The 12,103-nt window shown below is 35.9% G+C and overlaps 2 protein-coding genes across 3 annotated transcripts; one reads left to right on the forward strand and one right to left on the reverse strand.

The window, feature by feature from the left end:
• The first annotated feature begins 296 nt into the window (after positions 1-296).
• On the forward strand, positions 297-4,818 carry LOC107484069 (uncharacterized). 2 transcript variants are annotated; one of them, XR_001591022.3, is made up of 6 exons: positions 297-769; positions 1,192-1,371; positions 2,429-2,555; positions 2,925-3,038; positions 3,879-4,055; positions 4,465-4,818. XR_001591022.3 is itself a non-coding variant. In XM_016104681.3 (5 exons), exons 1-5 carry the CDS (start codon positions 473-475, stop codon positions 3,992-3,994), a joined length of 834 nt encoding a protein of 277 aa, XP_015960167.1. In that variant the 5' UTR covers positions 297-472; the 3' UTR covers positions 3,995-4,336. The 2 variants fall into 2 exon arrangements, 1 of the variants encoding a protein (XP_015960167.1); XM_016104681.3 differs by lacking the exon at positions 4,465-4,818 and having other exon boundaries at positions 3,879-4,336.
• Positions 4,819-5,157: 339 nt separating this feature from the next.
• Positions 5,158-5,715, reverse strand: LOC107484060 (uncharacterized). Its single transcript, XM_016104671.1, has one exon. The coding sequence runs from the start codon at positions 5,713-5,715 to the stop codon at positions 5,158-5,160; it is 558 nt and encodes a 185-aa protein (XP_015960157.1).
• Between the last annotated feature and the right edge of the window lie 6,388 nt (positions 5,716-12,103).

A 12,103-nucleotide genomic window follows, 5' to 3' on the forward strand; every position in this document is an offset into this window, starting at 1 on the left:
AACAAAAATTAAAATATAAAATATATATGAATAATAATTCTTAATTGAAATAAAATTTAAAAACAAAATATTATTTATTTATTTATTATTTAATGTAGATTGATATTTGTAAATCTAATCTAATTAAAATATAGATAATAAGAAGATAAAAAATTTTTTATTATTATAATAATTAATAAATATTAAAAGAGATAAATTTTAACTATTTTTTTGAATTTATTTTAATTGTCAAATATTTTCTTTTAGATAAATAATGCGGATCTGCAAATAAATATTGCTGGAGTCCTTTTTATGTTTTAATATTCCTAATATTGTAGAAGAGGCTGGAAGCTCAACCACAGACCCGGAAAAAAACGTCAGAACTCACAAGTCACAACAAACCTGAGTAATCATAGCCCCTCATCCCACTTCTTTCCGTTCGGTGTTAGTCATCCTCGAAACAAGTCCCAATCACACTGAACCTTGAGACAAAATGGTGGTGGTGATAGAGCAGCAAGAGATCAAGGATCGAAACGCCAATCCCTCCAGGGTGGTTGCCGGTAACGAGGCTTCCGATGGTTTTGAAACGGCCAGCGACACCGACCTTGGCAGTGACAACGGAGGGGATGACGTCGGATCTAGCAGCCATGATCAACCGCTCGAGCAACCGCAGCAGCAACATCAACGGCAGCAGCTGAAGATAGAACATTTGGAGGCGGAGCCGGAGCAGAGTGTTTCTCCAAGTAATAGTTGCCCTGGGGATCTCTTGATCAATGAGGAGTTGGAGAAGGTTCCGTTTCGAAATTTTAGGGTTTTGATAATTTTGCGTTTAATTGGGTTTCTTGTTTTATTGTGATCCTGTTCTTTGGTAGTAATTAGTGTTTTTTAGTTTCATTTTCCAGTGTTTTTAATTGTTTAAGATGGTTTATAATAAAAAAATTTCTTTTATTTTAATGGAGTGGTTGGATGCTATTAGGTTGCATAATAATACCAGGAGTTTGAGCAGTAGTGTCTTATAAACTGCACTGGAAATTGAACATGTGAAGTCTCAAGATTATGGTCAATTGTTAAGCAGACTAATTGTGTTCAGACTATGATTATAAAGTTGTTGAATCAAAATATTTTTTTTTTTAACTACATGATCTGTTAAAACATGCATATTCATTTTAAGGTTAAGAATACACAAAATAGTGCTGATACCACATGCTGCAGAAAGCAATGGTTCAAGCAAATGAAGCAAAGGCAGAAGGGAACAAGCTTTTTGTGGATGGGAAGTATGAGGAAGCATTATCCCAGTATGAACTTGCTTTACAAGTTGCATCTGACATGTCTTCATTGGTTGAAATACGCTCAATATGCCATGCAAACCGTGCTGTGTGCTTTCAGAAACTGGTATGGTGTTCTTTCTTGCTGTTAACGAGAGTAGCATTTGGCAGCACCTTCCACTATCAATTATTATGTTCTGTTCAAGTAAATCAGATGGACTATTTATCTCTATCTTTATTTTTTATTTTTTATTTTTTAAGAAAGCTTGATAACTTATGTCTAGTGGTCTATGTGATTTGCCTACTAATTTGGAAGTGTATGATTAGGTATTTTTCTTAAGGTTATTATTTGGGCAGTTAAATTGTCATTACTTTTGAATTTAAAAGTTCTATCATACAGAAAGAGGGAATGTGTAATTCTGGAAAATAAAAAAAAAAAAAAACTCTATCTGCCTGCAATAAGGTAGCATTCCTTCAACTGCATAAAAAGGCGCAAGACAGAAAGGAGAAGCTTAAGCTTAATGCTCTATTGTTACAGGGGTAAATTGGCAAATTTAATGATGTGGAGATTATAACCCAACCATAATTTCTTTGACATGTTCTAAATATAAATAAGGATTGTGTAAAGGTAATAGTGAAAACAGAAAAGAAAAATTGGATACACTTTATTGTTTCAACTATTTCTTTAACAAAATTGTTTTGACTATTTATTTAATAAAATTGTGCACTAAACCAAACAAACCCTATAGTATTTTAACTATTTATGGATGTGCATTGGTCTGGTTCCTGATAAGACTTGCAAATTTGAGGCTATTTACTAATTAAATATAATCTAGTTTAGCATATACATATTTATTACTTCCATAATGTAATTAGTTTGAACAAAACATGAACCCAACTTGCTTAATTAAGAGGCCTGCTTAAAGTAAAAATATAATATGGGAGCTCACAAACTAGATACCTCATGCATCCATCCAAGGGGCCATTTTTTGGCAAACTAGACCCTTTTAAGTGTGGTTCTACTCTTTCGTACCTCTTTTTTTATTTTCAAATCATATCTTTTGAAGTCATTTTAATCATAGATAAAGCTGGTATGGAATCTTGCATCATATTTGCCCTTTTATATTTGAAATTGATTGAGTCAAGAATCTAATTTCCTTTAACTTATGCCAAACATATCCCAGGGAAAATATGACAACACAGTTAAAGAATGCACAAAAGCACTAGATCTGAATCCAGTGTACATTAAAGCTTTAGTAAGAAGAGGAGAAGCTCATGAAAAGCTTGAACATTTTGAAGAAGCCATTGCTGGTAAGTTCAGATCTTATATTAGGGGATATTATACTTTAAGCAGGAATTGAACTTTATTCTCTTTTGCACAGTAAGGGGGTAAGTGTAGTTTCTCAAACTGGAAAGGTGCCACTGTTATGTGGTATTTGCCAACCTAGGGAAAGCCCCGATGAGTATCATTATGCATTCCTTATTGTTGGATCTTAATGAAGAAGTACAACCAGTATGAGTATCATTATGCATTCCTTATTGTTGGATCTTAATGAAGAAGTACATGTTTTGCATACTGATGCCATTCAGATTTTTTTTCCCTTTTCGCATCATTGAGTTCATTCATACCATAATTTTTTCACTTCACTAATTTTAGTTATTATTTTCAAATATCGACAGATATGAAAAAGATCTTAGAAATTGATCCCTCAAATGATCAAGCTAGGAAGGCCATCAGGCGACTTGAGCCGCTTGCTGCAGAAAAGCGGGAAATGATGAAGGAAGAGATGATTGGCAAGTTTCTGTTATCATCTTTATCTTGGATTTCAATTATAGTTGCTACTGTATTATACTATTATGTACTTTTGCGCAGAATAGTGCATGGGAATGCTTTCCTTACCTTGGTCCTTCATGCATACATTTATAATTTGTTACCCAAATATGATGCTCTTTTCTTTATTTCTTCTTGCTGCTGCAAAACTACCTTGGTTTCTGTGTATTTATTATCTAGCTTTTTCGTCCATCCTTAAGATTTATTTACACTCTTGTGGTTGAAATTGGCCAAGTCCATATGTTTGTTTAGTCAGATGAAACCCTTCTTGGAAGAAATTATTTTATCAAAGGAATTTATGGACGCCTTATTATGATATTTCTAAGCATGGGATACCTAGGTGATAGAAAGATATACTATTATTTTTGAGTGATATATGCAACTTTGCATTTTCAGAGATTGCATTTTATCTTGTAGATATAGATTTTGTTTCTTGAGAGTTTAGACTAGTATGCTCTGTGTTATTTGTGATGGGCATAGAGTTGGAATTTGTTAATTGGGATTTGGGAATCTTGTAGATGGAGGAGAAACTTTAGGATTGTCTAGTTATATAAATTATCTTTTATCTTGAATCGCAGTCTTTGGTGCTTGATTTATTTAATGCTCAAACAAAACCTTTTTGGATTCCAGGCAGAGCTGGCTGCACTTGCATGTTAAGCCTATTATCTGCTTCTTTACCTCTTGGTAGAGGCTGCAGAGTCTCATCCTCAGTTGCGAATATTTTCTATGTACTTACATTCAATAATCCTGTACGATTTGCTATTTTCATTTTACTTGCACTGAAAAACTGTTTCTTCATGCAGCAAAACTAAAAGAAATGGGAAATTCTTTCCTGGGCCGTTTTGGGATGAGTGTCGATAACTTCAAAGCAGTTAAAGATCCAAACACTGGTTCTTATTCTATCTCATTCCAGCATTAAGTGTGGCAGATCAAAGTCATAGTAGCATTAAGTAAGAAAGATGCAGTCCATAATGATGCAGGTTTGATGCTTCATTCTGCATGCAAGACATTAGGAAAAGTTGAATGTTCTTAAAGGAGTTTAGATCATCTAAAGTGAAAGTTTGTAAACTGGAAAAAAAATGAGAGGTTAATCATTTTTGGATCATTTGAACTCATTTTCAAGGGGAGTTATTGATGGAAGGGTGATTATGACTAACTTCTTACTCTCACACTCTGTAAGAGTATTTGATGATTGATTTTGATTCATTCTTAAAGGACATTGATAATGAATAAATATGTGATAATCAATTGTGATTTTTAATTTGTATTCATATTTCAAAACACATGAAGATTGTGACCATTTGGAAAATTGAACACATCATGTGATTCCTGTTACATCGCCCCCTTTTCACTCATCTAATAAATTTTCATCTCCTACTTTTATTTCAGTGGTGCTAAGCATTTAAGCAATGTCCGCATTGGTCAAGTACTTCATGTCCTAGCTAGAAGATGATGGAACTAATTCATTGGGACATTTTTTTTTCTTAGGCACCTTGGAATTCTGGGTTATTTAAGTAGTGAGGAAGTTGAACATTGCTAAATCATGAGTAAGTGCAAACATTTGTTCATGATGGCAATATCTAAGTGTTTTGGGTTTGTTCGCTGCTGCTCCGTCACAGGTTCGTTCATTGTGTTGTGTTAGTCATTACTGTTAGATGTGATTACTGATTAACAAGTGGTTGTTTACTTGTTTTACAACAGCCCTTGATTAATGCAGATAATATAAATTGAGTCTTTGAATTATACGTATATAGTTTATGCTGATGTCATATCATTTGATAATACCTGAGTTGCTGTCATATTGACTAAATGAAAAATGAAAAATTTCAGTGAAGAAAACAGGAGAGAAAAAGAAAATATTTGAGTGGGTCTCTCCTTATTGTTCTCGATATCCCAAAATAAATAAAAAAGAAAAATAAAATCAAATAAAATTAAGGTGCGAATGTTAATCTGAAATATGATTCATTATTCGGAAAAATGGAATTATTTTTTTCCAAGACAGTCAATTCCCCCTAAAAAAGCCAATTCCTCAAAACCCTCACAGGCCACAACCTTGAGAACCCTCATTCTATACAAGGGAGCCTACAAATGGAGAGATAAATCAATTTCTTGATATTTCTCTGCACAATAGGTCCTTGTCTCAAGGTTTTGAGTGTCACTCTTCAGTAATGATATTAGTTGAGATGTGTCAACACTGTTGAAGCCACTGCTTCTAAGGCTTCTTTGCCAATCAGCGAAACTTCTCTCAACAATATCCTCACTTAATCGGTAAGGAAACACCATTATCTCCAGCAAATTCATGTGCGTCATCTGATCTAAATCCTTCTGAAATATGGCGGCTTGGGAAATATGCGAGATTTGTTGCATGGCCAGTGATGAACGCTGAAGGAAAAACCTTAGGAGGGGTCGACAGCGAAGAAGCAAATAGAAGATACGAGTACCCAGCAGAAGCCCTCTCGGTGTTTCTTCTGGTTCTTCTCTCTTTTCTGTGAGCATTTTGGTGCCCCCTAAAGCTTGAGAACTGTAGAAAGTTCTTGTGCAGTATAGGCATGGAAAAACTTTTGATATTGCGGCATCATCGTCTTCTTCTTCTGCTTGGCTTTCCTCTACTTTCACAACCGTTTCCTCAACGACTTCCATCTCTATTCTGAGACAAAAAATGCAACTAAAGAAAAGACAAGAGAAAATGCAGATTATAATTTGTATTTATTGAAAAGAAGGGAACAGGAAACTGCTGTCAAGATTAAAAGCTTGATAGTTTACCTGAGAAATGTGAAACGGGTAGCTTAATTAACAGAAACAGAAGAAAGAATAAAAGTGGGAGAAAGTGATATGAGAGTGGGAGTTTGAACTGATAAAAAAATAGAATGAAGAGTCCAGAGAAGTGCTCTCAGAATTGGAAAGAGGGAGAAGAGAATGAGGAAGGTGGAGAATTAAGAAATACTTCCTCTGAACTCTGTTGTCATTTTACTTGCTGTAAAATTATTAAGCTTAAAATTCAGAGAAATCATTCACCAAAAAATCCAGAGCAATCTAAAATCAATATTATTAAACAATGCTTAATTAATTAAGAGAGAATAGTAGAATTGTATATTTAGGGTATAATCAATCATTTAATGATAAATATTACATAAAAAAATAAAAATGACATATTTGTTCGTGCTAGAAATAAGTTCACGAATTGGAAGGTAAAGACTGGAGGTTCCAACTTCAGCGCGTGCAGAACCAGACTAGGTAGACAACCTGCAAGACACTCTGATATTAAAGTTAGTAGTGTATTAGATAGTAAGAAGCTTTTTCGTATGCTTACCTGTTGGTCGCTGTTTTTCCGGCATCTAGCGCTCTTTTGTCGCGTCATTATTGTTGAGATTTGACAGTCATAGGCTTTGATAGTGCAATCGCTATGGTAGTTTTGTCATTATCTCGTAACATCAGTTATGACTTAATTGTTTTATCCGTTATGGTCCCATTTGTCCAGAATAGTGTCTCCAACTCGAATTCCTGGACATGGGCCTTTTGGTCGGGGGCATCCGAGTTCAGAAAATCGGACCCTCCTCTAGATTGGGATTTTGAAGGGTTCATTAAAAGAAATCGAACAGTTTCTTTTAATTTCAAGGGAGTTATAATTTCGTCGTTCTACGAACCATCAGTCCCACTCTCAAATTTTCTCTCAGCAATAAATGCAACATTAGTTTGAAATTAAACAACCCTTTATTTCACTTTTCCTTTCACTTGTTCATTCTCATTTTCCAAAACTTCTCCAAGCGCGGACAATTGCTCCTTCTTCCCAGTGAAATTCTCTCGTTTGGTCTCCCTTCTCCGTCACCTTCTTCGTCGCCATCACTTCTTCCACCAACGCTCATAACACCTTCGTTCAAGGTTAGTGGGATTTTTTTTGTCTCTTTCTATTTCTACATGTTTGCTTTGCAGTTTTTTTCCCTTGTAAACTTTTGCACATTATCCATGTCTGTTGGCGCTGCTTGAAGTTTCCCTCACATTGTTCCTTCGTTTATTTCTTTTGATTAGGCTCAATGTAGCTAGGGCACCACTATTTTGAGTTTTCTTTCAAATAATTGATGATTTTTGCTTGCCCCCATTTTCCAGAATTTTGTGTTTTCTTGGCTTGTTTTGTATCTTACTTAAGTGACCCATAGATTTTGTATCTCTAGGACCTTTTGCTCTTTGGTAACGTAGTGGTGGTGCCCTTGCAGGTGATGGATAGGAAAAAGGTTATCGCGACTCGAGAGCGTGGTGTCTAACGACCCAATTTTCAATATGGCATGCTCATATCGAAATATCGAGTGTTACCAACTTGAAACTACACTGACACTGTTATTAATAATACCAAGCTTGTAATCAGGTTAACGGAACTCTATTTTTATGAAGAACGTTGATAAACCACTATTTTATGATTTATCTTGTGCTCAATTAAGTGGTTTTTATCAAGTCTTTGCCCATTTATTCATATGATTTGCATGGTTTTACATTTTCCTTCCTGATTTTGTGCTATGATTGAAAACATGCTTCTTTGCCTTTTATTTTCTTTTATTTAAATCCTCTCTTGTTATCATTCGATGCCTTGATATGTGTGTTAAGTGATTCAGGGATTACAGGGCATGAATGGCTCAGAGGATGGAAAGGAAGCATGCAAAAGTGGAAGGAATACAAGAAGTTGAAGAAACTGCTAAGCTGTCCAGCCTGACCTCTTCGCACTCAAACGGTCATAACTTGAGCTACAGAGGTCCAAATGACGCGGTTCTAGTTGCGTTGGAAAGCTAACATCCGGGGCTTGGCAACGATATATAATTTGTCATAGCTGCCCCGAAGTTAAGCGACGCGAACACGTGGATGACGTGTCCGCTACGCATCTGCGAACTTCAATCCACGCAAACGCGTGGACGACGCCTCCGTGTCACTTTGCCGTGACCTGTACGGACCAGAAAGCACTGGGAGTGACTTCTGGGCTGTTTTTGACCCAGTTCTCGACCCAAAAAACACATATTAGAGGCTGGGAGTGGAGCAGAATCAGATCATTCAATCATTACTCACAATTTTAGGTTTTAGATGTAGTTTTTAGAGAGAGAGAGGTTCTCTCCTCTCTCTTAGGATTTAGGATTAGGATTTATATTAGGATTAGGATTGTTTCTTCATACCAGGTTCAATAATTTATGTTTCTCTTCTATTTTTGATTACTCTGAAGCTTTTATTTGTGTTTGATTTATGTTGCCCAATTGGTTTATGAATATTGTCCATGTTAGAATTGACATCTTCATTCAATATAATTTGAGGTATTCCGGATATTTATGATTTCAATTTAGCTTTTTATATTCTTGGCTTTAATTGATTAATTGGTAACTCTTGAGTTGTCAAACTCATTGTCGACTGAAAATTGAAATTCTTCAAGAATTAACTCGAGTTCCACTAACTCTAGCCTTTTCCAAGGAAGGACTAGGACCTGAGGAACCAAACTTATTCCATCCACTTGACTTACCTTCATAGTTAGAGGTTAACTTAGTGGGAGAAAAATCCAATTCTCATCACAATTGATAAGGATAACTGGGATAGGACTTCCAGTTTTCATATCTTGCCAAGAGTTTTATTAGTTATTAATTTATTAATTCTTGCAATCTATTTCTCTTGCTTAAAACCTTTTTCAAACCCAAACACTATTTTTTCATAACCAATAATAAATCATACTTCCCTGCAATTCCTTGAGAAGACGACCCGAGGTTTGAATACTTCGGTTTATAAATTTATTGGGTTTTGTTACTTGTGACAACCAAAACGTTTGTACAAAGGAATTTTCTATTAGTTTAGAATCTATACTCACAACGCGACTATATTTTTACAAAATTCTTTACTAGCAAAAATCCTAACGTCAAAATGGCGCCGTTGCCGAGGAATTGCAAACGTGTGCCTTATTATTGGTTATTGTAAATATTTTTCAAAAAAAAATATCTTATCTTATTTTTTTCAAAAATATCTTATCTTATTTTTTCAAAAAAAATCAAATCTTTTTCAAAATTTTCTTTTTGTTAGTTTTTGTTTTTATTTTCTCCTACTATTATGAACTTTCACCCCTTTGGCTATGAGTTTGGTTACAATTATGTTGCAGGAAGAGAAAGCTATAACAGGAATATACATCAAGGTCAAAGCAATCAAAGATGGACGGAGCCAAGAGGATCTGATCAACCCTTTAGGCGACAACACCTTCCAAGATATGATGGACGAAGACCATTCTATAATGCATACCAAGATGATAGGTATGGTGGACCCCCTTGTAGTTACCAACAAGCCCCATCATATGCCAATGAACCACCTCCTCAACATAGCTTTGAACCACCACACTCACAAACCCCTTTCCACCATTCACCTCCCTATGACCCCAATCCTTATTCACCACACCAACCACCATATGAACCATACCCAGAACCACCACCTCAATATACACCATCTCTATATCCTTATCAAGAGAAACCACTTCCGTGTTATGAACCTTTTCTCCCAACAAATGAACCCTCCTACCCACCCCAAACCTCCATGGAGAGCACACTTGCCTCTATCACTAGTCTCACCTCTACTCTTCAAGCACTTATATCCCACATGGACCAACCCTCTACCCCTAATATTCAACCCTCAAGCTCCAATGTACTTCCATCTCAACCACATAATGATCCACCCATCCCATCACCACCATCCATGGAAGAGCACCAACATCCATCAATCCAAGAGCAACATGATCCCACTAATACAATTGACATGGAACAAGAGAGAGAGGATCATCTTCGCGAATCCATACTTCATAAGGAGCTAGAGGAGGCACTAAAGGTGAAGGTAGTAGAGACCCTTGAAGTTGACAGCGCGATTGAAGAACTAGTGAAAAAAGACAACAAGGAGGATTTTGTACTTGAAGGTGAAGAAATAGTTGAACAGGAAATCATCAAGAATGAATACGATTTCATACTTAAACACCTGGATCAAGCAATAAATCGATTACCTTTCCGACGTTCGGACATTCAAAGAACCCCCATGGCTTCATGTGAAAAATCTACTGAAGAACGTATCAGGAAGGAGAAGTTAGGCACTCTAGTGGATAGTAAGCAGCACGATTTTGTATTGGAACAATTGGAAGAAGCTACGACTGCCATTGAAGAGGAAGAAGTGGTTGAAGATTTAGGAGATGCTGAACCTCCATGGGAAAGTCTTTATAGAGCCTCCTTCAAAGACGTTTGAAACTGATGATGAGGAGGGTGTACAACCTCCAAGGCGTCTCATGGTTGAAGACTTTGAAGGGGATGATCAAGAGATGGATTCAATCATTGATGAATTCTTATCTACATTTGAATCCTCTTCCATTAGACTTGACATGGAGATTAAAGAAGAAGAAGAACAACCTCCCATGCCCTTGGTGAGCAATGAAGAAGAGATTAAATTGGAAGAAAGCCACCAAGAGGAAGAGGTTGATATTGAAGAAGCTTGTAAGGAGGTGGAAGATGTCAAAGAAGAGCACAAGGAAGTGGAGCTTGCACGTTCATTAGAAACACCTCCCCCTAAGTTGCCGTTATCCTTCACAACATTCAAGTGAGTAAAATTCATATCCCTTAGCTTTCTAATTCCACTTGAATATGGGCTACTGGAGATGGATGGTCAACTTAGAGCTCTTTGTAGCATTAAGAGTACGAGGAAGATGGTCAGTGGTAAGAATTGTCCTGCAAGATTCAGTATGGTCGGAAGCTTTGAGTTTAAACGCAAAGGTTGGTATAGAGCTCAATTGAATGGGTCTAGGAAGTTGTTTGGACATTTTAGTGAGAATTCTAAAGCTGAACCACCCAGATGGCATCATGATAATCAACTTGAAGACGGGTGTAGAAACAAGATTTGGGATCCAGGAATATATGATGATCAATTTTGGGAGCTCAAAGCTTGTGAAGAATTCCATCAAAGCTTGAGAAATTTACTTAGTATGGATAGAGGTTATTGGAACACCAAGCATTGGTGGAAGTTTCAAGATGAGTTCAAGCACAAGCCACCATGACAAGGAGCTCGCCAAATATCCAACTTAAGGACTATAACTAAAAGTGCTAGGTGGGAGACAACCCACCATGGCTGGCCACCAAGAGGAAAAAAGGAAAGTTTCTAACTGGAACAGTAAACACGTCAACCACACAATCTTTAGAGAAAAAGCATCAGTTGGAGCCACCTGTCCACTTGCACATCTTTGCATGCACCGAGGACGGTGCAACCTTTAAGTGTGGGGAGGTCGATACCGACTTCCATGGGTTAGTTCTTGCATTTGCATGTTTGATTGCATTATAGTTAGATTTTGTGCATATTTTACCACCACTTGGTTGAAGTAATAATTTCTTTTCAAGACTTTATTTTATAATATTTCACTAATTTAAATTAAAAATTAAAATTTTCTATGTGTTAAATTTGTTTGAAGTTGTATTTGGAACATGGTTTTTGAGCCAAAGAACACACAACCTGTGAGATTTGAGCTTGTTTACATGGTTACATTATTTAACCATAATTTTTATTCTTGTGTGTTTTCTTCTCTATGATTGCAATCGTTGCTTTGTTCCATTCTATATGTCCATTATTTAGTGTATGTACATGCTTGCATATGATTGAGGCCATATTTGATTATTAACTCACTTATCCCAAATAAAGCCTATCCTTTTATGTCACCCTTATTAGCCACCTTGAGCTTTTTACTCCCCTCTTGTTTTATAACCACATTACTAGCCTTAAGCAGAAAAACAAAATAAAAATTCCTAAGTTGAATTCTTGGTTAGCTTAAGATAGATATTGTGTATAATTTAAGTGTAGAAAATTTTATGGGAACATGGGATGATAGAAAAAATTAGGGAATTGAATTGAACAAGTTATTTGAAAATTTGGAAAGCATGCTGATGAGCGGATAATTTATACGCTTTTTGGTATTATTTTTAGATAGTTTTTAGTAAGTTTAAGCTACTTTTAGGGATGTTTTCATTAGTTTTTATGTTAAATTCACATTTCTGGACTT

This window comes from Arachis duranensis, chromosome 4 (genome assembly GCF_000817695.3).
Source record: "Arachis duranensis cultivar V14167 chromosome 4, aradu.V14167.gnm2.J7QH, whole genome shotgun sequence".
Taxonomy (NCBI): Eukaryota; Viridiplantae; Streptophyta; class Magnoliopsida; order Fabales; family Fabaceae; genus Arachis; species Arachis duranensis.

Coding starts and splice junctions, on each gene's coding strand:
- LOC107484069 (XM_016104681.3), top strand. CDS start 473: ATGGTGGTGGTGATAGAGCAGCAAGAGATCAAGGATCGAAACGCCAAT. Junction 770..1,191: donor TCAATGAGGAGTTGGAGAAG/GTTCCGTTTCGA, acceptor CACATGCTGCAG/AAAGCAATGGTTCAAGCAAA. Junction 3,039..3,878: donor GATGAAGGAAGAGATGATTG/GCAAGTTTCTGT, acceptor TTCTTCATGCAG/CAAAACTAAAAGAAATGGGA.
- LOC107484060 (XM_016104671.1), bottom strand. CDS start 5,715: ATGGAAGTCGTTGAGGAAACGGTTGTGAAAGTAGAGGAAAGCCAAGCA.